At 32.4% G+C, this 27987-nt stretch overlaps 5 protein-coding genes across 6 annotated transcripts; 2 read left to right on the forward strand and 3 right to left on the reverse strand.

Moving 5' to 3' along the window:
* Positions 1-7860: 7860 nt before the first annotated feature.
* LOC130664788 (geminin) lies at positions 7861-9165 on the forward strand. Its single transcript, XM_057464885.1, has 5 exons — positions 7861-8075; positions 8167-8279; positions 8351-8487; positions 8823-8995; positions 9077-9165. The coding sequence occupies exons 1-5, from the start codon at positions 8025-8027 to the stop codon at positions 9131-9133; spliced, it is 531 nt and encodes a 176-aa protein (XP_057320868.1). The 5' UTR covers positions 7861-8024; the 3' UTR covers positions 9134-9165.
* Positions 9166-9318: 153 nt separating this feature from the next.
* On the reverse strand, positions 9319-11295 carry LOC130664789 (smoothelin). The gene is made up of 5 exons (XM_057464886.1): positions 11088-11295; positions 10787-10859; positions 10595-10724; positions 10375-10526; positions 9319-9700 (listed from the first exon to the last, which is right to left on the reverse strand). The coding sequence occupies exons 1-5, from the start codon at positions 11137-11139 to the stop codon at positions 9577-9579; spliced, it is 531 nt and encodes a 176-aa protein (XP_057320869.1). The 5' UTR covers positions 11140-11295; the 3' UTR covers positions 9319-9576.
* On the reverse strand, positions 11209-16189 carry LOC130664778 (putative uncharacterized protein DDB_G0277255). Of its 2 annotated transcripts, XM_057464870.1 has the most exons (4): positions 15964-16188; positions 15173-15219; positions 14840-14965; positions 11209-14767 (listed from the first exon to the last, which is right to left on the reverse strand). In XM_057464870.1, exons 2-4 carry the CDS (start codon positions 15186-15188, stop codon positions 11328-11330), a joined length of 3582 nt encoding a protein of 1193 aa, XP_057320853.1. In that variant the 5' UTR covers positions 15189-15219; positions 15964-16188; the 3' UTR covers positions 11209-11327. The 2 variants fall into 2 exon arrangements, with proteins under 2 accessions (XP_057320853.1, XP_057320854.1); XM_057464871.1 differs by lacking the exon at positions 15173-15219 and having other exon boundaries at positions 15964-16189.
* Positions 16190-16676: 487 nt separating this feature from the next.
* On the forward strand, positions 16677-19528 carry LOC130664785 (dual oxidase maturation factor 1). The gene is made up of 8 exons (XM_057464882.1): positions 16677-17108; positions 17179-17348; positions 17448-17505; positions 17701-17835; positions 17914-18136; positions 18195-18406; positions 18487-18685; positions 19203-19528. The coding sequence occupies exons 2-8, from the start codon at positions 17184-17186 to the stop codon at positions 19363-19365; spliced, it is 1155 nt and encodes a 384-aa protein (XP_057320865.1). The 5' UTR covers positions 16677-17108; positions 17179-17183; the 3' UTR covers positions 19366-19528.
* On the reverse strand, positions 19512-27704 carry LOC130664777 (dual oxidase). Its single transcript, XM_057464868.1, has 17 exons — positions 27222-27704; positions 26184-26258; positions 25948-26109; positions 25644-25831; positions 25236-25440; positions 24987-25153; positions 24575-24811; positions 24054-24499; positions 23436-23991; positions 22810-23256; positions 22264-22467; positions 21834-22146; positions 21394-21768; positions 21079-21296; positions 20203-20664; positions 19982-20137; positions 19512-19847 (listed from the first exon to the last, which is right to left on the reverse strand). Exons 1-17 carry the CDS (start codon positions 27286-27288, stop codon positions 19590-19592), a joined length of 4536 nt encoding a protein of 1511 aa, XP_057320851.1. The 5' UTR covers positions 27289-27704; the 3' UTR covers positions 19512-19589.
* Positions 27705-27987: the final 283 nt, after the last annotated feature.

The raw sequence follows: 27987 nt of genomic DNA on the forward strand, positions 1-27987 counted from the left end.
ATTTCTCGTAAAAATTTAACTGGTTATAATTTTATATTTTCTATAGAATTTCAATGGTATGTCTCTGGGATTTCTCGTAAAAATTTAACTGGTTATAATTTTTATATTTTCTATAGAATTTCAATGGTATGTCTCTGGGATTTCTCGTAAAAATTTAACTGGTTATAATTTTTATATTTTCTATAGAATTTCAATGGTATGTCTCTGGGATTTCTCGTAAAAATTTAACTGGTTATAATTTTTATATTTTCTATAGAATTTCAATGGTATGTCTCTGGGATTTCTCGTAAAAATTTAACTGGTTATAATTTTTATATTTTCTATAGAATTTCAATGGTATGTCTCTGGGATTTCTCGTAAAAATTTAACTGGTTATAATTTTTATATTTTCTATAGAATTTCAATGGTATGTCTCTGGGATTTCTCGTAAAAATTTAACTGGTTATAATATTTATATTTTCTATAGAATTTCAATGGTATGTCTCTGGGATTTCTCGTAAAAATTTAACTGGTTATAATTTTTATATTTTCTATAGAATTTCAATGGTATGTCTCTGGGATTTCTCGTAAAAATTTAACTGGTTATAATTTTTATATTTTCTATAGAATTTCAATGGTATGTCTCTGGGATTTCTCGTAAAAATTTAACTGGTTATAATTTTTATATTTTCTATAGAATTTCAATGGTATGTCTCTGGGATTTCTCGTAAAAATTTAACTGGTTATAATTTTTATATTTTCTATAGAATTTCAATGGTATGTCTCTGGGATTTCTCGTAAAAATTTAACTGGTTATAATTTTTATATTTTCTATAGAATTTCAATGGTATGTCTCTGGGATTTCTCGTAAAAATTTAACTGGTTATAATTTTTATATTTTCTATAGAATTTCAATGGTATGTCTCTGGGATTTCTCGTAAAAATTTAACTGGTTATAATTTTTATATTTTCTATAGAATTTCAATGGTATGTCTCTGGGATTTCTCGTAAAAATTTAACTGGTTATAATTTTTATATTTTCTATAGAATTTCAATGGTATGTCTCTGGGATTTCTCGTAAAAATTTAACTGGTTATAATTTTTATATTTTCTATAGAATTTCAATGGTATGTCTCTGGGATTTCTCGTAAAAATTTAACTGGTTATAATTTTTATATTTTCTATAGAATTTCAATGGTATGTCTCTGGGATTTCTCGTAAAAATTTAACTGGTTATAATTTTTATATTTTCTATAGAATTTCAATGGTATGTCTCTGGGATTTCTCGTAAAAATTTAACTGGTTATAATTTTTATATTTTCTATAGAATTTCAATGGTATGTCTCTGGGATTTCTCGTAAAAATTTAACTGGTTATAATTTTTATATTTTCTATAGAATTTCAATGGTATGTCTCTGGGATTTCTCGTAAAAATTTAACTGGTTATAATTTTTATATTTTCTATAGAATTTCAATGGTATGTCTCTGGGATTTCTCGTAAAAATTTAACTGGTTATAATTTTTATATTTTCTATAGAATTTCAATGGTATGTCTCTGGGATTTCTCGTAAAAATTTAACTGGTTATAATTTTTATATTTTCTATAGAATTTCAATGGTATGTCTCTGGGATTTCTCGTAAAAATTTAACTGGTTATAATTTTTATATTTTCTATAGAATTTCAATGGTATGTCTCTGGGATTTCTCGTAAAAATTTAACTGGTTATAATTTTTATATTTTCTATAGAATTTCAATGGTATGTCTCTGGGATTTCTCGTAAAAATTTAACTGGTTATAATTTTTATATTTTCTATAGAATTTCAATGGTATGTCTCTGGGATTTCTCGTAAAAATTTAACTGGTTATAATTTTTATATTTTCTATAGAATTTCAATGGTATGTCTCTGGGATTTCTCGTAAAAATTTAACTGGTTATAATTTTTATATTTTCTATAGAATTTCAATGGTATGTCTCTGGGATTTCTCGTAAAAATTTAACTGGTTATAATTTTTATATTTTCTATAGAATTTCAATGGTATGTCTCTGGGATTTCTCGTAAAAATTTAACTGGTTATAATTTTTATATTTTCTATAGAATTTCAATGGTATGTCTCTGGGATTTCTCGTAAAAATTTAACTGGTTATAATTTTTATATTTTCTATAGAATTTCAATGGTATGTCTCTGGGATTTCTCGTAAAAATTTAACTGGTTATAATTTTTATATTTTCTATAGAATTTCAATGGTATGTCTCTGGGATTTCTCGTAAAAATTTAACTGGTTATAATTTTTATATTTTCTATAGAATTTCAATGGTATGTCTCTGGGATTTCTCGTAAAAATTTAACTGGTTATAATATTTATATTTTCTATAGAATTTCAATGGTATGTCTCTGGGATTTCTCGTAAAAATTTAACTGGTTATAATTTTTATATTTTCTATAGAATTTCTATGGTATGTCTCTGGGATTTCTCGTAAAAATTTAACTGGTTATAATTTTTATATTTTCTATAGAATTTCAATGGTATGTCTCTGGGATTTCTCGTAAAAATTTAACTGGTTATAATTTTTATATTTTCTATAGAATTTCTATGGTATGTCTCTGGGATTTCTCGTAAAAATTTAACTGGTTATAATTTTTATATTTTCTATAGAATTTCAATGGTATGTCTCTGGGATTTCTCGTAAAAATTTAACTGGTTATAATTTTTATATTTTCTATAGAATTTCAATGGTATGTCTCTGGGATTTCTCGTAAAAATTTAACTGGTTATAATTTTTATATTTTCTATAGAATTTCAATGGTATGTCTCTGGGATTTCTCGTAAAAATTTAACTGGTTATAATTTTTATATTTTCTATAGAATTTCAATGGTATGTCTCTGGGATTTCTCGTAAAAATTTAACTGGTTATAATATTTATATTTTCTATAGAATTTCAATGGTATGTCTCTGGGATTTCTCGTAAAAATTTAACTGGTTATAATTTTTATATTTTCTATAGAATTTCAATGGTATGTCTCTGGGATTTCTCGTAAAAATTTAACTGGTTATAATATTTATATTTTCTATAGAATTTCAATGGTATGTCTCTGGGATTTCTCGTAAAAATTTAACTGGTTATAATTTTTATATTTTCTATAGAATTTCAATGGTATGTCTCTGGGATTTCTCGTAAAAATTTAACTGGTTATAATATTTATATTTTCTATAGAATTTCAATGGTATGTCTCTGGGATTTCTCGTAAAAATTTAACTGGTTATAATTTTTATATTTTCTATAGAATTTCTATGGTATGTCTCTGGGATTTCTCGTAAAAATTTAACTGGTTATAATTTTTATATTTTCTATAGAATTTCAATGGTATGTCTCTGGGATTTCTCGTAAAAATTTAACTGGTTATAATTTTTATATTTTCTATAGAATTTCAATGGTATGTCTCTGGGATTTCTCGTAAAAATTTAACTGGTTATAATTTTTATATTTTCTATAGAATTTCAATGGTATGTCTCTGGGATTTCTCGTAAAAATTTAACTGGTTATAATTTTTATATTTTCTATAGAATTTCAATGGTATGTCTCTGGGATTTCTCGTAAAAATTTAACTGGTTATAATATTTATATTTTCTATAGAATTTCAATGGTATGTCTCTGGGATTTCTCGTAAAAATTTAACTGGTTATAATTTTTATATTTTCTATAGAATTTCAATGGTATGTCTCTGGGATTTCTCGTAAAAATTTAACTGGTTATAATATTTATATTTTCTATAGAATTTCAATGGTATGTCTCTGGGATTTCTCGTAAAAATTTAACTGGTTATAATTTTTATATTTTCTATAGAATTTCAATGGTATGTCTCTGGGATTTCTCGTAAAAATTTAACTGGTTATAATATTTATATTTTCTATAGAATTTCAATGGTATGTCTCTGGGATTTCTCGTAAAAATTTAACTGGTTATAATTTTTATATTTTCTATAGAATTTCAATGGTATGTCTCTGGGATTTCTCGTAAAAATTTAACTGGTTATAATTTTTATATTTTCTATAGAATTTCAATGGTATGTCTCTGGGATTTCTCGTAAAAATTTAACTGGTTATAATTTTTATATTTTCTATAGAATTTCAATGGTATGTCTCTGGGATTTCTCGTAAAAATTTAACTGGTTATAATTTTTATATTTTCTATAGAATTTCAATGGTATGTCTCTGGGATTTCTCGTAAAAATTTAACTGGTTATAATTTTTATATTTTCTATAGAATTTCAATGGTATGTCTCTGGGATTTCTCGTAAAAATTTAACTGGTTATAATTTTTATATTTTCTATAGAATTTCAATGGTATGTCTCTGGGATTTCTCGTAAAAATTTAACTGGTTATAATATTTATATTTTCTATAGAATTTCAATGGTATGTCTCTGGGATTTCTCGTAAAAATTTAACTGGTTATAATATTTATATTTTCTATAGAATTTCAATGGTATGTCTCTGGGATTTCTCGTAAAAATTTAACTGGTTATAATTTTTATATTTTCTATAGAATTTCTATGGTATGTCTCTGGGATTTCTCGTAAAAACTTAACTGGTTATAATTTTTATATTTTCTATAGAATTTCAATGGTATGTCTCTGGGATTTCTCGTAAAAATTTAACTGGTTATAATTTTTATATTTTCTATAGAATTTCAATGGTATGTCTCTGGGATTTCTCGTAAAAATTTAACTGGTTATAATTTTTATATTTTCTATAGAATTTCAATGGTATGTCTCTGGGATTTCTCGTAAAAATTTAACTGGTTATAATTTTTATATTTTCTATAGAATTTCTATGGTATGTCTCTGGGATTTCTCGTAAAAATTTAACTGGTTATAATTTTTATATTTTCTATAGAATTTCAATGGTATGTCTCTGGGATTTCTCGTAAAAATTTAACTGGTTATAATTTTTATATTTTCTATAGAATTTCAATGGTATGTCTCTGGGATTTCTCGTAAAAATTTAACTGGTTATAATTTTTATATTTTCTATAGAATTTCAATGGTATGTCTCTGGGATTTCTCGTAAAAATTTAACTGGTTATAATATTTATATTTTCTATAGAATTTCAATGGTATGTCTCTGGGATTTCTCGTAAAAATTTAACTGGTTATAATTTTTATATTTTCTATAGAATTTCAATGGTATGTCTCTGGGATTTCTCGTAAAAATTTAACTGGTTATAATATTTATATTTTCTATAGAATTTCAATGGTATGTCTCTGGGATTTCTCGTAAAAATTTAACTGGTTATAATTTTTATATTTTCTATAGAATTTCTATGGTATGTCTCTGGGATTTCTCGTAAAAATTTAACTGGTTATAATTTTTATATTTTCTATAGAATTTCAATGGTATGTCTCTGGGATTTCTCGTAAAAATTTAACTGGTTATAATTTTTATATTTTCTATAGAATTTCAATGGTATGTCTCTGGGATTTCTCGTAAAAATTTAACTGGTTATAATTTTTATATTTTCTATAGAATTTCAATGGTATGTCTCTGGGATTTCTCGTAAAAATTTAACTGGTTATAATATTTATATTTTCTATAGAATTTCAATGGTATGTCTCTGGGATTTCTCGTAAAAATTTAACTGGTTATAATTTTTATATTTTCTATAGAATTTCAATGGTATGTCTCTGGGATTTCTCGTAAAAATTTAACTGGTTATAATATTTATATTTTCTATAGAATTTCAATGGTATGTCTCTGGGATTTCTCGTAAAAATTTAACTGGTTATAATTTTTATATTTTCTATAGAATTTCAATGGTATGTCTCTGGGATTTCTCGTAAAAATTTAACTGGTTATAATTTTTATATTTTCTATAGAATTTCAATGGTATGTCTCTGGGATTTCTCGTAAAAATTTAACTGGTTATAATATTTATATTTTCTATAGAATTTCAATGGTATGTCTCTGGGATTTCTCGTAAAAATTTAACTGGTTATAATTTTTATATTTTCTATAGAATTTCAATGGTATGTCTCTGGGATTTCTCGTAAAAATTTAACTGGTTATAATTTTTATATTTTCTATAGAATTTCAATGGTATGTCTCTGGGATTTCTCGTAAAAATTTAACTGGTTATAATTTTTATATTTTCTATAGAATTTCAATGGTATGTCTCTGGGATTTCTCGTAAAAATTTAACTGGTTATAATTTTTATATTTTCTATAGAATTTCAATGGTATGTCTCTGGGATTTCTCGTAAAAATTTAACTGGTTATAATTTTTATATTTTCTATAGAATTTCAATGGTATGTCTCTGGGATTTCTCGTAAAAATTTAACTGGTGATAATTCTATTTTTTCTATTCAGATGAGATTATATTGTTTATTAGTATGTGTTAAAAAAATTATGTCACTAATTTTACGATTTTATGTTGAAGCTTAAATAATTATAACTCAACTATTCTTTCTAAACATGAATAAGTGAATATTCACTAATTCTGAGTGCCAACCGAACCGCTTTTTGAAATTAGTGGTTCGGTTTGCACTTGGCATTAGTAAATCTTCACTTATTTTCACTTATTCATGATTAGAGAGTTATAAGAATTATTACTGGCCACAAATAGCACTTCTATCCTTATTCAGTACATTCAATATAATCCTTCATACAAATTAAACTCGTAAAATTCATATATAATTATTACATAACGAGTCATACAAATTTTTTAAACCCAATCAATCCGCCAAAGCACTCACATGATAATGGTAAATTCATAGGGAAAGTCTGTAATACCGACTGTCAGCAAAGCTTAGAAAATTTTACTAAAATGGTCATTCGTATAAAATGTAATTCTGAAGAATTGGCGTTCGTAGTTTGAATATTTCGGAAGTATTGGATTTCTGAAATATTGTCATTCTAAATATTGTTAATTCTTTATTACGAAAGAATGAATATTGTAAATTCTGAGTATGTGTTGATATAAAGATTAGAGATTCGATGTTTTTGACAAGGTGATAATTTGTCATTCTGAATTATGAACCATCTTTATTTTTTACATTCCTAACTGTGAGTTTCTGAAGTTGGTATACTTCTGAAATTTTTACTTTTGACGGTGTGCCTGCAAGCCAAATATCCCACGTTCTGGCAGCACTGTCTGGGCGGTTGTCTATGATACAAATTATGAGTGTGAATGTAGCAGACATGAGACAACTCATAAATTTTAAATAAATAAATTAATTAAAATAAGGAAATCTAAATAGTCTTGTATTCATTTAAATACAAATTTCTAAATTTTTACTCCATTTACATTTTATTCATTTAATTAAAATTTTTTAAAATTGCTGTCAGCTACGTTCACACTCATTACAAATTGACTTTTTTACTTGTGATACTGAAGTTAGCAGACAATTAGTAATTTTCGGTTTTTTTTTTTTCCCCAAATTAATTACAAAAAATCAAAAACTAAAAATATGCATATGTAGAAAATTTAAAAAACGACAGGTGCAATTTTTTTAAATATTTTTTTTTTTTTTACAGTTTATCGTCTAAAAAAAAATCCAAAAATTATCAGACGTCTGCTAACTTCAGTATCATTCTTACTTACCAATCGTAAATCTAAAAAAATTATTGGAGATCTTCCATGACCTGCGCAGTTGCCTGCAGAGCAGTCCCTACCCGTTCTAAAAATCTGATGGAACAATTTATGTTTTAAAATTAAATTTTCTGAATTTTTATATTAAAATATATGTCATTTAATAAACAACACAATTGTGGATAACGATCAGTTTTTTTTATTTATTAATTTCTCGCACCAGTAAGTACAAGTTTGAATGTAAGGAATCTCCCGCGGAAAAAAACGCGCGTATTTCGCTGCGCATGCGATAAAAATTATATACACATTCAAAGAAGGTGGCCGTTACTTGACGAGGGAAGTTGATATGAGTAATAGAAAATAAATTAATTATTGATTCTAAATAATTAATTTATTAAGATTTAATAAATTAACTCGTTTGAGTGGTAATTAATTTGGTAGTAAAGACGTGAAATATGAAAACTGGAGGAGCAAACGTAGCCACGGCACATTCGGAAAATTTGGAGGTTAGTTGGCAGTTTATTACAACAAAATTAATAATTTTTAATTACATAAATGTATGAGTTCTGTTATAGTTTATTTTATTTTTAATTTCAGCACGACAAATCTAAAAAAGCACTACAAACTCTTCAACCCGCAGCCAAGGACAAGGAGAACCTTGTTGGCAGACAACTGAGATCCAGAACGCCTGCCCAAGGTCTCGTCAAGGAGTAAGTTTATTTAAATAAATTATTTAATGATTTTTGTTTTATTTTTTTATTCATTATATTAATTGTTGCAGTGAGATGTCAGCAAAAACTAAAAAAGAGGCTCCACAAAAAGACAAAAAAACAAAAAAACTAACATTTAAAGACAAAGCATGCCAGACTACCAGAGGAAATAAAATTCAAATTGAAGTTGAAGATTTGACATCTGAAGGTACTTTTTTAAAAATTAATAAAAGAGTTTTCTGAAAAAATAACCCAGCTCACAAAATTGAAAACGATACTGAAGTCTGCCGACCTCTAATAATTTTTGAATTTTTTAAAAAATGATAAATTATAAAAAAAAAATATTTCAAAAAATTGCACCTACAGTTTTTAAAATTTTCTACACGTACATATTTTTAGTTTTTTTTTTCTTCAAATTTAATTGTTAAAAAAAAAATCAAAAAACTTTCAATTGTCTACTGACTTCAGGATCATTAAAATTAATTTTTTGAGAGGCAATTTTTGAAGAGGGCGAAGTAATTTACTTGTAATTAATTTTTGTAGCTGGTCCAAGTGAAAATTATTGGGAAGTATTAGCGGAAAGACGACGTATTGCTTTGGACGATGCTTTAGAAGAGAACCAAGAACTGACTCAACGTATTGCTAAACTCGAAGAAGAGAAGAAAATATACAAAGAGATGCTTGACGAAACTCGAGCACTTGTCGAAGTGCTTCAGGTAATTTTATCTCCTGATTCATAAATTATTTATCTAATAAATAAAATATTTTTATTAATAAAAAAAAATGATTTGTTGCAGGAAATGGTTGGAGAAGATCGTAGCGACATAAATAATTCGCTCGAAGACACTCTTTGATAACAATAAGAATCAAACCTAATTTATTTTTTTAGAAAAAAATAAATTTAATATATTAATGGTAAGACAGGAGTACGTATTTGAACACTTGACTGATTTTAAATTTATTATTAATTAAATTTCAATACACCTGAGTAATAAATCAAACATTAATTAGTTAATCACAAATTACAATAACGTTTTGTTTTTCTCTTTTTTTTAATACCGTCGAGTCATAAAACTTTTCTACTTTTATATTTAAATAATCAACACAAGTAAAGTTATCATCCAGTAACAAATATAAAATATATATAAAATTAAATATTTAACGAAACAATAATAATATGTATTTAAAGATGTGTAAAAAATAAATCAGATGTTGATTATAGATTTTGTTTTTTTTAAATGCACGTTAATTCGTACATTGCCCGTAAAAAATTATAGACTGTAAATTAATGAATTAATTAATCTTCGTCTTTAAAGCGGCGGTAAATTGATTGGACATAAGTAAATACACACTTCCAATCTGGTTTACGCATCACCACCATGTCCTCAACATCCAAAAGTGGAACAATCCCAGCAATTTCTCTGCAAATTAAAATAATTACAATTAGAAAAATTAAAAAGAAATTTTGGTTATTATATAGAAGTGGGGCTCCCCTGTTTTTTGGCTATAAAAAATCGAAAAATGAAGATATCCGAGAATTTTTTTTTTCATTTTGTTCTACTCTTCGGCGGATTGATAAAAAAAATTAAATCAATACCCAAAAGATTCAATTTCATGAAGATTTTGGCGATTGAAAAGTCAAAAAATTAAATTTTTGATTTTCAATCAAATATTTAAGCATTAAAACGTTTTTTTTTTTTTTATAATTTCTATGTTTTTTCTTGTTGCGCATTGAAAATAGAATAATTTGAAAAAAAAAAAGTCGAATAACTGAATTAGAAAAATTTTTACAGCGTTTTCACTGTTTTGCTAATCTCATAAATTGGGGATTCACTGTTTTTTGGCTATAAAAAATCGAAAAATGAAGATATCCGAGAATTTTTTTTTTCATTTTGTTCTACTCTTCGGCGGATATATGGTAAAAATTTAATCAATGCCTAAAAAATTCAATTTCATAAAGAGTTTGGCGATTGAAAAGTCAAAAAATAAAATTTTTGATTTTTCATCGTATATGTCAATAAAATTATTCAAAAAACAGGGGAGCCCCACTTCTATATAATTACCGAAATTTTAAATAAATAATTAAAATACTTACTCAGCTTTTTCAAAAGCGAGCGTAAAATTTTTCCGCCGATTTTCCGGCTTCAGTTTATCGTAATCAAATGCCTGAGGTTTGAAATGATGGAGCAGAGCGCAAAATGCCAGCCCGTTGTTCCAACTCGTTGAAAAATTATCTATCTGAACATTCTGAATCCACGAAATTATTTAAATTGATAAGCAATAAGCATATAAATGAAGTAAAGTATCAAATTTACCTCATACTCTTTGGTCTTAGCCCGACACCACGACAGCAATCGCTCCTTGATCTGCACCGCATTGTTCTGTACAATGGGGTCGGTAAATTTAAAAGTAAATTCTTTGGGTGTTCCTGGTGTCCTCGGTGAACTAAATAAAAATAATCAACGCAGTGTAATTAAATTAGCTAATTAAAATTTTTAATTAATTACCTGGGAGTGCTTGAACTGTTTTGACGATCAAGCTCGCGGAATTTAGCAAACGGTGACATTGGTTTCTTATTAACTGAAAAAACATGCAAACAAAATTTATTTTATTAATTATTTATTCATCAAGTCATGCTGGATCCAAACTTTAATCTAAAGCAATATCTAAAAAAAATTGTTTATTAATCCGGTGAGAAAATATTTTTTATATTTTAAATTAATAAGCCAGAAAAAAAAATAAAAAATAAATTGCAGTAAAAAAATCTATGATCTATAGATTATTATCTAAGGAAATCTACGATCTCACCATGATCCACAAGTTGATCAGAAGTCTTAAAGCTCTTGGTTATTAAAAACATTTCCTATATTTATTGAAACAAAGATTATAAATAAATTATAGTAAAATAAAGCCTGGCTTATAACAAAACTCTAATTAAATAAAATTATTTATTAATCTTAAATGTTTATTTTACAACTCGATAAAATAAATAAAATTAATTAATCAATATTTAAACTTGTAAAAATAATAATAATAATTTTGTTATAATCAGTGGCGATCGCGAGTCGTTTCTTCGAAGAGACTATCGAATGCCTTATCGACATCGGTGACATCGTCATAAATATGCGGCATCGTATGACTGCGTGCCAAACTTCCCAGGTTATTTTTTCTCGGCAAGGACCTTCGCTTCGGTCCCGAGTCTCGCTTGCTCTGCCCCAGGCTGCTGTTTGATCTGTCAAAGTACCGCTGGACCTTTTCCTCCATTTTTTTCATGTCGTTTTTCTCAGGGTCCAAGTGCTTGCAGGAGCTCACGCGCGGTGGTTTGTGAGGGGGAACTGGAGGCACCTGGAGATGGTTCTTGGACAAGGCGAGCTGGTGCCAGGATTCGGATTTTGACAGGACAATTGATCGGTGCGGGCGAGTCGCGCAGTTCACCAGATACTCATCGCTCGAGTCCACTGGGCTCGAATATTTAACTGGCAGTGGAGGTACGTAAGGATTATTATTAGGATTCAATCCTTGGGGCATCGTCCTTGAAGGACTGACGATATTTATCTTCGGCGGGATGTGAATCGGACGAATCACCAGAGGATCTGGTCGGCGAGTTGATTTTTCTTCAAAAATATTTATTTTTTCTTGGGTGTTGCGACTTTCTATCAATGGTTCAACAGATTCACGACCGTTTTGTACCACTTCTGTAGTAATCGGTGACAAATTATCATCGTAATGAATCATCGAGTATCTAGGATTTTTATTAAAACTCAAACTCTGACTCATACTTTTATTCTGAGTCACAGTCGCTGTCGGAATCGGAATCGGAATCGGAGCTTGACTCGGGATCTGAATGGGTTTAATTACTTTATCTGTCTCGTAATGCAATCGACGAATAAGACTCTGCTGAAGCATATTGTGACGCTGGACATCATCACTGAGAACCGGTTGTATCGCCGCACAAGGTATAGCCTCTTGATAATCAGGCGGCGACACAGACGCTGGAGTTATTGGAGACAGCGGTGAGTTTTCAACGGTAGCTATTGCGCTGGTGTAACGAGTTACTATTCTATCATCACTGATGTCTTGGTTCGCGATGTTTTCATCGTCCATGAATGAGTGGTCCGATTCGTCATCAACGAATCTATTGCTGTTGTAATTACTGTTTATTATCGGCGGGATTAAAAAATCAATGTCTCTTGGCACTGGTTTTGGTGGTTCATATATAGGATTTTCATTCTCATAAAATGTTATTGGCACAGATTGATAATTTTTTTGCTGATGAGGACGGGGACAAATATTTCCTATCAATGACTCATGATCATCATTTTCGACATGTTGATTATTCAATTGAATTGGATAATTTGTTTGTACTGCAACACTTTGTTTTTGGACATCTTGACCCTGTACTTTTCTATCATTATCATTATTATTAATTCTATTAATATTAATATTATTATTATTATTATTGTTATTGTTATCATCATTACCGTTGGTATCGTAAATGACAGTATGTCTTCTAACTTTATCGTAAGAGAGATTACGAAACCCATTGTTACGTATTTTATTTTGGCAATGATTCAAAGCATCAGTTGAGTAGCCCGTGTCTTTGATTATTTTTTCAGGTTTCACATTTACTTTGGTATGCGCAGCTGACAATTGAACCCGCGGTAACGGATCAACGTGCATTGTTGTAACTGGTGATACTGTCTCTTGCTGGTGATCAAACATCTTCAGCTTGGCTCTGAGCATTCCACTAGAGGCGCATGCCGGTAAATAGTAAGACGGCGTTGGTTTTTCTTCGCTATAAATATTTTTTATATTATTTATCTTCTGAAAGGGTGAAGTCGCGGCATGCGTGAAATTGCCGACTTTACGCCCAAAATTGTAGTCCTTTATCGCGGCGTTGGCGGATTCTGGTCTACCGAGTTTAAGAGAACCGACAAGAACACCCGGATGTTCACGGTAATTATTCTTACCGTCGTCTCGTGAACTTCTTCTTGATGATCCGTCGACAGATGCCGGTGGCGAGGGTTTGTCAAACGCCGTTTTAATATTTGAAAACCTACTTTTCCAGTTTTTATCAGCAATTGAACTTGTTTGACGATAATTAAAACTTTTAAACGGCTGATTAAAACCACTCGTGCTATTATTACCATAACTATTATTACTATTACTATTATTATTAATATTATTATTATTATTATCATTATTACGGTTAATTAGCGCCAGAAATTTTCTGTCATTTTCAGTTTTAGGTTCAAACGAAGGTATCAGGACATTTGCTTGGGGTGGGTTCCAAGACAATCTGTCACCAATGTCAATGGGTCTCCTTAATCCTGGACTGCAGGACTGTGATTTTTCCGCCTGTAGCTTCAGGTAATTCGGAATATCAATGGTGTTAGCACGTTTTATCTTAAACTTCTTTGCGGTGAATTTATTACTCGCGACTTTATTATTGATATTTATAAAATTAACTTGCTCGGTATCAGTCTCCAATTTATCACTTGAAACTTTAGTATCACTTGGCTCGACGGCATTTACCTGGGCCTCAGTGTCCTTAGTCCTGCTTTGCAAGGACTGCTGCTGATTGATAGCGTCCTTCATGTGCTTGTCGCAGGCCCGCGGACTGTCAAAAAGTTTATTTTCCAGATTACTTTCAGGATTAACTGGGCTCGGGTCAAGCTGGACAGTCTGCGGAGCGAGTGATAGTCTCTGAGATGTTAATGTCACACCGGTGCCTCGTTCTTCGAGCCACCTTCTAGCCCGCGCTAATTCTTCGCTGCTTACACCGATGGTATGTCTGTCTTTGCCGCGGTGTCTTCTTTTAGCTGGTGAACTGACTGATGAGTTTGCTGTGCTCACAGCCGGAACCTGCAGCTGCTGCGGCTGCGGTTGGGGTTGAACAGAAGACACGTCGTCTAGCTTGGCCATTTTTAAATTAGAAACCAGATTAGAAATCAGTTGAAGCAGACGTAATTTCTCGTTTGACTCCAAAGTCGAACTGTATCTAGTCAGTGCGTCGACGTCAACGCGTCTCAAGGTTTCTTGAAGCCGGACAAGGGCAGTTTTTATGTCCGAGACCAGGAGGTCTCCAAAAAAATTAAAATCCATGGTGTGCGTTTGCGATAACGAGGAATTTGATGTTGGATCCTGGTAGTGATAATTACGATTACACGAGAGCGGATCAGGTGCCAGTGGCTCGTCGGCGATGATCCGCTTAGTACTGGCCGATGTCAGTTCAAGTGCCGAGCGCAAATGCTCAACTAATACGGGCAATATATTCCTGCACTCACCGGCAACTGTTTTTCCAACTTGGACTTCGTCCCTCTTTGGTTGTGTCGACAGATCTCCCGTCTCGTCTTGTGTCGTCGTAGTCGTACTTGTCCCAGTCGTTGTTCCAGTGGCTGTGGTTGTGCTTCCAGTTGCAGTTCCAGTTCCAGTACCAGTTAAGTCCAGAGTTCTCGCAATCTCCTCATTGAGGCTCCTCATCGTCTCTGAAAGAACGTCAGCAACATCAGCCCGTTGTTGTTGTTGTTGTTTATTATTTTTTCATCGAGCCGACGAACCTGCTGACAACTGGTGAATGCTGCTGCTCTCCTCATTGTTATCCGGAGCTTCACTGGAATTTTCGACCGACACTAGACTTCCATCCTCGATGATCTTGTCCCCAACGTCCTCGCCAATGGATTTGTCTGAAACAGTTTTTTTTTTCGTTTTCCCTCTTATCCACCAGCCAAATTTATTTTTAATTATTACACTAACAATAATTACATATCTACAGCTATTTTAAATTTATAATATCTATATATTTATTATTATAATATAAGTAATTTATTTTATTTGAATTGCGGATACGCCAATAATTGACCTCACTGCATAAATTGAGCGGTTAAACTGACCTTGAATATCCGACATGACGAAGTAAATAATTACCCGAGGAAATTGGCTGCAAGAAAATACATTTTTTTTTCATAATAATAATAATTGTTTTAAATATTTATATCGAAACAATAAATATCGTGATTGCTGAAGCTTCGAAGCGTGCCACTAAAATAACGCCCAAATAATATTTTTTAAAATAAATAAATAAAGTAAATATAAATTACGCGTTAGTTTTGGAAAAGCCAAAGACTGCGAGGTCGTATTCTATAAATAATATTGCGCATTATATAGGATAGACGCAAAAGAAGAACAAGAACAAGAACAAGAACAAGAATAAGACGAATGAACGAAATTAAGAAAACTAAGAAAGCATATCGTGCTCATTGGACTTTTTTAGACATTTAAACATTTTTTAGTACTTATAAATAAATATAGACACACATATACAAGTATCTATAAATATATATATGTATCTATGTATAAATATATATTTTTAATAGATCGAATAGAAAAAAAATGAAATAAAATAAACAGAAAGCAAACGCGTACTCGCAGCACGTCGCCTTTTACGGTCCGGAGAATAAACCACTAGATTTTCTCGAGGGTAGTGGGAAGAAGCAATAACCACTTTTTAATTAGAACTTTATCCTTATTTGATAGCCAAGCGGAGTGCATAAGCTGTAGCTCGCAAAAGGTGAATTGTAAAAAAAAAAAAAAAAGAAAGAAAAAAGTAAAAATAATTGATTATGTGAATCAAGTATTAGGCGAAGCTTAATGACGAATTGTTAGCAAGACAATGGTAATCTACCTGATTTACTCAATAGCAGGATCCAAGATCTGTAGCAGCAGTACTGTTGGAAGTATCTAACCGACTGGTCAAACTTTGTCCGGAGCTACACACGTTTCCATCCACTCGGGGCTTTATACTCAAACACTAAACGTATGCCATCAGAGAACAAATTTAGACTTACTTAAAATAGACCTTAAAACTGTGTACCGGCTCCACACCGAGACGCAAGACAACTACAGACAACTAAAGCTCCGAGCTTTTTCCTGGCCCACCATCCATCCGCTATTTTACCGAGATAAATAGACCAATGACCGGTTCAACTAGCGGAGTAATCGCTTCCCTGGTTTTATAGCCACGTGCTGGAAAATTTGATCCGAATTTTAAATCCTGTTTCATCTAAAATAGATAAATAAATAAATAATATTAATTTAAATGAACATTTCCAGACAATATGTCTGTCATGAAAAGCAGAGTCATCATGGAGGTTGTGAAAAAAAATTACAACACTGGTGGTAGTTTGGACATCGATGATTAACGATGATTAGGACGGCATCATACAGGCTTTGCTGGCGCACCGAGTACCAGGATGTTGTAAAAACAATGTAAAATGTAAGATGTAAGATCGTGAATGCATAAAGGATATGCCTCGATAGCTCCATCTCCCACTTACTCACTTACATATCCCTTCTACTTAGTTATTCCTATTGCCTTTACGTTGGAGGCCACTTTCAACTGGATACCTGTTAACCTACTTGGGTCAGTCTTTGAGCCACTTTGGCCGAAGCACATTGTCTTCATCTATCTGACATCTACTCCTGCTCTCGACAATCGTTTGACATCCAGGACTACCTCAATGGATTGACATGACCGATATCACCACAATTATTTTGACTCACTGGTTTAAATTGACCGCCTCAGCGACAACCAGCGACAGCAACAAAGGATTTATATTTTTAACAACAATTGTTAATGTTAAATTAAACGTTGACTCAAAAGTGACGTGAAAGTCATGTGTACGTGCTCAGTGACATCGGTACATGTGTGATATACAACACGCGAGCATGAGTTCAAGGAACCTTATTATATACTCATGCATTCAAATTACTGTTAATAAATTTATTGCCCGCGAATTTATTTATATTTAAATAGCAACCACGTGGATTGTAAGAATTTTTTAAATTACATTTTGCATTTATTTGCTATTATTTGCTAAACAATTTTTACTTTTTTCAGCTAAAATGAAGGGATGGTTCGATGCATTTCGCAATGACGGCGGACCGACGTTATACAGTTACAGTAATCGTACTCCAGTTACTGGGGACGTCAATTTGATAACAATATTTGTCATTTTTATAACAATATTCGCAGCATTTCTTATTATTTTTCCAGGAATTCGCAAAGAAGTATGTAATAATAATAATTATTTAAATATCTATTGAGCAAATCCTGTAAATAAATAAATAAATTAATTTATATATATAAATACGATAAAATCTTTACAGAGAATAACGACATTTCTGACGGTAACTCTCAGTCTCTTCGTAGGAACGAGTATTCAAGGTCAGTATTAAAAGTATTTAAATAAAAAGAAAAAGTGTAATATATTATATCAGTAGAGGCTCTAAAATATATATATAAATATATAAATAAATAAATAAACACGAGTTAATATTATTATTATTTATTTATTTATTTATTTTGCGGATAATTGCGCAATAAATGATTTCTATTCGAGCCCCGTATGTTCCGTTACAGTTGCACAATATGGCTCCACCTGGCACACGACCTCGTCCTCGATCCTCAGCAGCTACAGCGTCTTCTCCAGGTACCGGACACCTGCTGAAATAGGAGGATACATTGGACTTATGCACATAAATATCACGTATAGCTGTGGGTAGATCACTAGACCTTTTATTGCTCCAGTTAGTTGTCTCTTAAATTAATCACTCTATTGTTTACTTAAATCAGTAATTAATTACACGGATGCCGACGTGATCGGCGATGTCGAGTACAACGAGAGATTTTGGTGGAGAAGTCCCACGGAAATGAGCGAGTCATTTCGCGAGGCCCTTTATCGCGGGGCTCCGTTCCCGATTATCTCGTTGGCGGAATACTTTAGTCTTCACCAGGAAGGTTTTTCCTGGGGTGTTAAATACCGGGAAGCTGGACACTATGCGTCAATAATGCTGTGGTATGTTGATAGAAAGTTATTATTTATTTAATTAATTATTAATTTTAAAAACCTGCAGGACTTGTTTCGCCGCGTGGCTGCTGATGAATTTGCTACTGGTTGTTGTACCCAGGTACGGAGCGTACAGTATGATATTCACTGGCGTACTTATGCTCTTTACGAATTTAATTTACTGGTCGTTGCTACCCTGCGAGCCACTGATTGCTCATGTTGATGGATCGGTACTTGTTTTTAATTTCGGGTGGAATTATTGGCTTGTCCTTGTCGCTGGTAATTATTTTTATTGTTTTAACGGGAATTATTATTATTTATGGTTAATCAACTGGTATTAATAAATTTATTGGTTCAAGGATCAAGCTGTCTGCTCAGTGGAATAATTATAACAATAATTGACCTAATTTTTCCCCATCAGTTTTCGACGATCCTTGAAGTTGATTATGACACTCCTTATGATAGGCATGTTATTATTGAGGAAAGTTTCGATACGAGGAATGTACCGCAAAAATTGCCGAGAATTAGAGAGGGTCTTTATGATCCAAGGATTGTGAGGTAAATTTTTTTATTATTATTTTTATTAGAATGATTTTAAGTCATTAGAAGCGCGAGGAATTTTATAGACGCTTGATTATATGATAATAGTAGTAAATAAAAATTTATTAAATACTGTCTCGATGACATGAAATTTAGCTTGATAAATATTTTTAAAAATACCTGGCGCCAAACTTGAAAGTTGTAATTAATTAGCAGTTCCGCGACTAGTATATATTTGCTCATCAAAAATTTTATTTATTTATTTTAATATATTTTTTATCTACGCAGAAATTTACGAACAAAATATTAGAATCTATTAATATTCATTTTTTAAATTCCAATGATTAATTAAAAAAATTGTTTTTTTAAATTATTTAATCGAGTCTGCGCGTTAATAAAAAACAGACTGGCAAAATAACAAGGATTTATTTTTTAACGTCAGTCGTGATAAAAAAATTAACGGCTAAAAAATAACGGAAAAATAATAAAATTTAGTTGTAAAAAAAATAATTAATATGGTAAAATTATTCCTAAGTCAATTACCAGCCAAAGGAGGTGATAAAAAACTCCACGAAGGCATCGTAAATCGTGGGTATGTTTCCCACGAGTCCTCGTCAGATTTGCATCGCGACGCAGAATCAAACAAGGCCAACTGGTCTTATCCGTTTCCACCAATTTCACGGAGAATAATCAACTGAGCTCAACAAAGTATTTGTTATTATCATCAATTAAATAGTCAATTTACTTAGACAACAATAACTAATTATAAATATTAATTATAATAGATAATTTAAATCCTAGTATTAATAATTGAAATAAAAATAAAATTTATATTAAAGATCATAAATTATTTATTTAAATTATTTACAAATTGACAGACTATTAATTTAAATAATTAAAAGGCCTATTGAGTGGGCAAGCACTATCCGAAATTTTCAAAATGATGGATAAAGTACGGAAGCTTGCGGCCTTTGTTGACTTGGTCGCAAGCGGACATGACACTTTTGGTAAGCGGTCGTGGCCCACAGCTAAATACCCCGATTTTGCTGACATAACTGTGTTTCTTTTGAACAAATTTGAGGAATGATGTCATGTCGGGCCGCCCAAAGTGATTAATTGCTTTTAGCCCGGTGAAAATACTCTTCTTCGACAGCCTTTGAAAGTGATTCTCGCATATGTACTACACACAAAAAAAAAAAAAAGAGAAAATATAAATATATGGATGTATATTAATGAGACTTTTACTTCTTACAATAATAATTGTTATTATTATTGTAATAAGTATGACAATAAAAATGAAATACTTTTACTTACGAGCATGGTCGTGCGTAAATCAAATTTATGAAAGAATTGTGTTATAAATATGTGAATTTCTAAAACGTCTGTTACATCTTTGCGCTCTACGTCTCTCAGTACGTCGATAAACCACTCGAAATGTTTGTGGGAGGGACAAATCCATAGGAAATAAACCTTTTAAATAAAATAATGTCAGTGAGTTATTTGAATATTTATTATTTATTTACTATATTTATTACCTTTTTGCATGCGACACCGGAGTACCTGTTGGTAGAGGTACCGAAAACAAGGTCGTTTAGCATCGAGGCGTAAGGCGTGACACCTATTCCGCCGCCCACCATAACAGCGACTTCGAATTTGTACCAGTCCTGATTTCCTCCGCCGAACGGGCCCTCGATTCTTATTTTCGGATGCTGGTCTTCCGGATTATAATTACATGGGTCGAAGTAGTTTCTAAGCTTCCATGTCCATGGTCCCTGGGCCTTGATGTGGCAGGAGAGAAAGTTTTCATGCGGCGCGGAGGTCAATGTAAACGAGTGAAACTCGTTAGACCTGAAGACTGTGCACGCTAGACGTATCCACTGTCCAGATAGATATTTTAAATTTGGCGGACGATAAAACTTTATTTTTATCACGTCCGAGGGAAGCAATTCTGTCTCGATTATGTCTAGTGCCATGTACTTGGTGCGTAGACTAACGACCTGTAATTTTTTTTGTTACACAATTTACTTTTTTCGCTATGGCTTGTAAGTGACTTTGGTTACTAATGTTTAAGTGCTCATTACAAGTAAACTTTTGATTTTACAGTGAAATAGTCTAATAGTTTTTTGTAGGAAAGTAAATTCTCTACAAAAAAGATTTTGAGTAAAATTATCGTAGGGCCGCTGGTTCAAAAGTTACAAGCGGCCCAAGTTCGAAATTGTAAAGACCGATTTCTTACTCCATGTACTGATAAATCTTTAAACGCCTGTAACTTTGAAACCAGTAGTTCTACAGTAATTTTGCAAGAGACCTTTTTTGTAGAGAATTAAATTTCCTATAAAAAACAATTGCAAGTTTTTTTTATAAACTCAATAGTTTAGCCGTGACGTATAATTATTTATCACCAGACTTACTTTGTCTAAAGAATAAATGATTGCTGGACCGACGAAAAATATCCAGAATCTCGGAGCACCAGTAAGTCGTGCTAATCCGTGAATCAAACATAGCACGTATAATAAAATATAGAGACTGTGTGTTGACCAAAAAAATTTGTAAGCTTTTTGTCTGATTGTCGGATGAGCAAACACGAAGATTATAGTCATTACGATAACCAGCAAGATTCCAGTAACACCTGAATTAAAAAAACCCATTAGTCAGCCATTAGCCATTTGTAATTTGTCATTAAGAAGACAGTGTTAATTTATAATAATAATAGTTGTTAAGTTTACCGGTAATTGTTTGAAAGAGCCAGAAAGAAATAGTGGGACGAGCGTCACTCGGGAAGCTCATTTCGCTCGTCAAACAACGTAGATGTGAAATAGGCTGAGTAGACACGTGGTAAAAGTTAACTATGTGTCCCACAGTATGTAGAACAGAGAAGAAGAGCGCGGTACACGCGGCAATCTTGTGAAACTGAATATGAGAGTCTAACGGTATGTATTGTTGGATCGAAAATTCTTTAAGTTTAGTCAAAAGATTTCGTGACATCGTCAGCAGGAGAAGGCTGTAACAAAAGGACAGGGCGGCTGCCGATCCCCGGGTTATCGCTATGCCCACACCCATTATGTGCCTAAGATCCGTGTGCTCGGTCATGAATGAATAGTCTGAAATAAAATTTATAGATTTATCTTCATCCGGCTTTTTATCCAGGACTTTAGTTCACACTTACGTATAAATCTCTCGACGAAAAGCGCAATGGTGATGACATAGAAAATAAATAAGTAGAAAATATTTTGACGATTTTCCTCGAGGAAAGTCGAGACCCCGTCCCACTGCTTTCTTATCCAGCATTTAGAAGCTTCTGGCGGGAGCTGATCGATATGGAAACTGGTCATACGTGCGACATTGGTCGAGGTGTCTAAAAAATTCTGCTTAGCTCCCTTGCAATCTAATCCGATCGCGACGAAATCGACCTTGTACTCATTCATCATCAGCTTAAAATCGTTGTAGGTCAGGTACTCCTTCCTTTCGAGTCCAGCACCCTGCGACACTCGATATGTATTTCATCGTCAACATCATCATCGTCATCATTACTATTACGATTGATGTTTTATCGGTAATTATAAAATAAAGCTAGATAGATAATTTAAATAAATTACTTGAAACATTCCGTCAATTAATTCAGTGACATGGTCATCGGATAGACTAGTCGTCCGGGCGATTTCCACTAACGATCTCAGCATTTCTGATAATTCTTCTTTGTCGATTACTCCGTTGCTGTCTTTGTCACACATGTCGAATATTATGCGCAATTTATCTTCAGTCTTGCCTCGGGAAAATAGCAGCACAGTATCCAGAAATTCCTTAAAGTAGAGCACAATTTTTTTTTTTCTTAATAATATTTAACTTTCGATCTACAAATGGGACTCGTTTGGCCTAGATAAAAATACCAGCAAGTTTTTTTTTTAAATTACTTATGTCCAGATTTAAGATCGAAAGATAGCATTTATATTGCAAATAACTTTTTTTGGTGGGCTGAATAAAATATCTTTAGATCTGGGGGCAATGTCCCTTCGAAATTTAATTTGGGAAAGCCTGAGTTGGAGACAGAGTCGAAAAAAAAAAAGTATTCCAGGTTTAAATAACTGTAACTCATAAATATTTACCAAGCTTTCACATTAAAATGTAAATTTAAAAGTAAATACCTGAAAAGAAATACGTCCGTCACCATCTTTGTCGACGATGTTGAACATTTTTTTAACAAAGACCGCGTCGGGACGCATGCCCAGCGCGCTGGCAAACTCGCTCTTTGACAAAGAAGTTCTCATGACCGTTACCACTTCGCCGTCAGCAGTTTCTTCGCTCCTGCGTCGACGTTTTTCTCCCGGTCTGAGACCAAAAGTAAGCGCATAAGCTTCCCGGAAAAATTGCTCCAATTTTTTCTGCCTTCGCTCTTTGGTCTCAGCCTTAGCCAGCATAATGTCCCGATTGGTGTGGACAATGGTGAGATGTTTCTTGTGGGTACCAAGAAATCCCTCAAGTTTAGCTATAAACTTTCCACGTGAGTTGAGAGAATCTAGTTCAAGGACAAGGTCGTAGTCTCGTGGAATACGCAATAGTACCAAAGCCTTTCCGTTACCGCTCTCACATTCCTAGTTGTGACGAAAACTACTCATGACTCAGCATTTAATATTTAACATCTTTTAATATATTCATCACTACATACTATCACCACTCCTATTATCATTATTATTATTACCATCATCATCATCATCATCTTCACTACTACTACCTCTACTACTACTTTTACTAATAATTTATATAAAATTACCTGAGACTCTTCGACAGCGACGACATTGACCCCGCTAAAATCAAACGTCCTTAGATTGTCCCCCTTACGGTCGACAATGTGCAGCGCGGCTTCGGGACCGAATTTAACTTTAACAAGCCGCTTGTGGTTTGCGTGCAGCCACTCACGTACGATCATTTTATCAATCCGTCCATTTCCAATGTTACCAATAATGCACCCAGTGCGCCCGCTCCTGCGTTTTATCGACTCCTGGACGATTTTCAGCCTCCTTCGCCGTCGATTTTGTAACTTGACGACCCCGTAGCCCGCACCGGCGCATAAAATCGGTATGAATGCTATAAAAACGCACACATATATGTAAACAAGTTCACTTCCCACAAAGTAATCGTATCTCTGAAGGGGCACGCAAGAGTCCAGCATCGATCCTTTGAGTTGCTCAGGTTGCGGGCACGGATCCCCGTCACTCCAAACAAAAACGTTGCGTTGTACAGCTGATGGATCTATTGTTGTTGTGTTTGTTATCACGTCCCACAGAGTTACTCTACGTATTTCATCAATTTCACTCTTGGTAAACACTCTAGTAAAAAAAAAAGTATTTTAATTAATCCGAAGAGACCGAAGAAGAATTAATTAACTCACCCCGAATCCTGGTTCTCGAACCAAAAACGATCCGAGTCACGCAGCCGTACAAATTGCTCCTTGATGACCGTGGAAAATAATTCCCCAGGTCCGTCGACGGACTCTAGCATCCCGCCGACGTAGACATCAATGTTGTTTAGATCGTTGCCATGAATTTCAATAAGTTCGCGCAATAAATCCGGTCGTTTAGCAAATAACTCGGGGTTTATGTCATTCCAGGTAGTCTTTCGAGGTAAATTGAAGTAAGTACGTGCCGTATTGTAATCAGGCAGGCCATTGTCACGTCCACGCATTATATTTAGTGCTCCAAGGTCACGCCGTGAAAATTCCATCGGGCCAAATAAATTATTTCTGATATCATCGCTCAGTAAATTATCTTCTCGCTCGGCTAATTGGGATGCCATACCCATTATTAACTCTTCTATCGTATTATTGGAAACAACTTCCTGTATTAATATAACATTGAGTTATTATTAAAGCAATAAAGTACAATAATAAAAAAAAAACATAATTATTATTACATTTGAATCCCACCAAGTACTGCACAGTCTTATTGCCGGTTTACCAGTACGGGTCATTAGAAAGTTACACTTATCATCACGACGATAAATACCCGGTGGTATGAGGGTATGTCCAAAACGAAATGCCGCACTTTGAAACATGTGACTTATACCAGGATGTATATCTGGTTTGTAGCCGTAGTAATCTATTAATTTTTCACCCAATAATGCCGGCAAGTACTCGTACATAATTATATTCTGCAATGAGAGTGAGAATAAATAAATAAATAAATAATTTAATGGGCATTAAAAAACATGAGGCACGAGCACGAGTCCGGGCATAATAAGACTCGATACATGAAGCAATAATGATCTAGTTCCAGTCTGGTTCTAGCTCTCGGTCTCGATAGTTTACGATTAAGTTATTAAGTACCTGGATTGTTCCTACAACTATCCGACGTGTGCGTTGAAAAATATCTTCGTCTGACATAAATGGATTTTCCCGCTGGACACGACCGGCAATGACATTGTGCCACCGATAGAATATTATACCGAAGGTTAACAAGGCTGGATGTTGATTCGTTCTTGGATCACCCAGCACTTTAATCAATTAATTTAACAAATTTTTAAATTAATCAGCTACAAGTTTATTTACTAATTATTATTTTATTTATTTACTAACAATAAAGACGTTCGGGATTGAGCATCCTCATGACACTGGGCGCTGCATTGTTGAACAAAGGAGCTCGCATTGTATTGCGAACTGGAAACTGTCCCATGGGCTCGGTAACAAAACTACCGTTTTTAAATGTTCTCATTGTGTTTGCCCAGGCTTCGCTGCTGGAGTAAACAAAGCTACCGTCTATCCAAGATGTCACTTTGTTTATCTACAATAATTTTAGTTGTTAATTTTCAGTTGTAAGGGCGACCAATTCGCTTGATAGCCAGCAATTTTTTCAGATTTATCTTTGAGTAAAATTTTAAAATAATAAAAATTAACTCTCTGGCTGATTTTACTTTGAAAATGTGCTATCGAGTATCAGCTATCTTGGATGCTCGCCAAATAAATGAGGATAAAAAAATGAGTTACCTGTTCCCGAGGACTATTGGGACTGTGCCCAGTTTTACGATCATAATCAGCCCGTAAAAAAGGTATAAATTTATTTCCCTGACAGTCTTTATCAAAAATATAATCGCATTTTTCAACTTCAATGCGGTGGAATTCAATAGGGCACCCACTTTCGCTTGCCATTATTATTTCAGCAGTTACCAATTGACCTATACAATTTTAAATAAGTTTACGAAACAATATATATATTACTAAATTGTTTTTTTTTTCTAACTAACAAGTGTAATTAATTACAACAACAATAATATAACTATTGTAATCTTACCAAAGAATGCAAATAGAGCAGTTTTATTTTTAATTGACGCAATACCATCATCGCCTTTCATAAATAAGTCACTCAACTTTCTCGGCGATGCTCTATCCTGTCCTGCCATCATATACACGCCGTCAGCATATGCCGATGGTCCTTTTCTTATCAGTCTGCTATCTAAAAAATACATTCATTATTTTTTATTATTATTCTATTTCATAATAAATTTACATGAAATTTATTGTGCGTACCAACTGATCCCCAATTAGGATGAGCAATATTGTTGTACCATCCATCGTATCTTTGTTTCTCAACATATCGGGCATCTGAAATACAAATAATTATCATGACAGTAAAGTTGGCGGACATCTGACAATTTTTGAAATTTTTAAATAATAAAATGAAATTGTTCTGACAAAAAAATTAAAAAATGGACTTTTAAAAAATTTTTAAATCAGTGCATGCATTTTTTTTATTTTATCAATTTAATTATTTAATTTTTTTATATGTAATTCAAAAATTGTCTTATGTCTGCTACATTTACACTCATATAATTATCATTGCGCTGTAAAAAATTTACGGAGTGAACACGGATTAAATCCGGAGTAAGTGCGGAACGGATGTCTGTTTATTTATTCAATTCCTTTGGAGTAAAACTCGCTCCGAAAATTCCAGATCACCGAAATCACTCCGTTGGAAAAAAAAATTCTTATTCACTCCGCATTCACTCCCGATTTTTTTACAGTTATTAAGAACAAAGATATTAATCATTAAATTTATTTAAATAAAATAAAATGTAAAATCACGGTCGGTGCACTCGGCTAAAGATTTATGGAAGATAACTACTTATATTAAATTTATATATCTTCAAGACCTCTGTTTGCGTTTTCTTTTTACCTTTTGTTTAATACTCTCATAACACTTAACTTGGAAATAAACGTTTATTATTTATATAAATATATAAATCCTTGGACAGTAATTCCAAATTTATAATTTACTATTATAAATAAAAAAAAATTAAATTAACGCGGCCTCATTTTTACTAAATTTTTTATGGTAAAATTTTTAAATATCTTTATAATATTTCTGACATTGATTTATCTGCAATTGGATGTTATATTTAATTGATTATGAATAAATAAAAAATAATAATAATATATAAGTATTGTTATTATTTAACTTAATGGTTCACTGAAAAAAACTATTCTCGCTTTCACCTTTCACTTAATTTATTTAAAATAAAACAATCGACGTTAATAAATATATAAATAAAATACATAAGTACGTACCAGATCCAATAAATAAAATTAAAAATATATATAAGAGATAATCTCGTGGTTGCGAATAAAATAACATGATCGATCTGTTATGATATATAAATATGAATGATATATTTAACACAAATCATCTGCACAAGCACTTGGGCATTTTAATTGGCGGTAAAAAAAATTGTGAATTTGAATTTTGAAAAATGTACGGCCAAGTAAAATGAAATATTAAAAGTTTAATAAAACGTGTTGGGTACGAAGAGTCTTCAGAAGTTGAGAAGCAAGAAGTCTTGGTGTGTTGATTCGAATCGAGCTGGTCCCCACTACCATCACGGACATGACGGATTTAAAAAGTCTCTACGTGGGGATTCTTATGAGAACACATACAGGTAAGGTGTCTGTGGTCTGTGACAGGACACTGAGAGTTGTGAGTAGCTCTTCTAGCGAGGCATCTACACAAGACATCAGTACACAAGACAGTACACGATAAAGATACACCGAGGAGCCAACACCAAGAGCCAACCTGTCGGTGAAAGTCGTCGGCCTATTTTGTCTTTGCCTTCTATATGATACACACCACGATACCAAATGTAACCAACACTGACATACATATTTATATATAAATATATACCCACACAGTACTTGGATTGGATTTTAAAAAACGTGGCTTTGTAAAAAACCGTGGACGTCACCTGGACGATCGCAAACTCCCACTCCGAGTAGCATCTTCTGCATACAGACCTTTACTTGTGTATCTCAAGACATTCTTTTATCTCTATTACAACTT

Source organism: Microplitis mediator, chromosome 3, assembly GCF_029852145.1.
Source record: "Microplitis mediator isolate UGA2020A chromosome 3, iyMicMedi2.1, whole genome shotgun sequence".
NCBI lineage: Eukaryota > Metazoa > Arthropoda > Insecta > Hymenoptera > Braconidae > Microplitis > Microplitis mediator.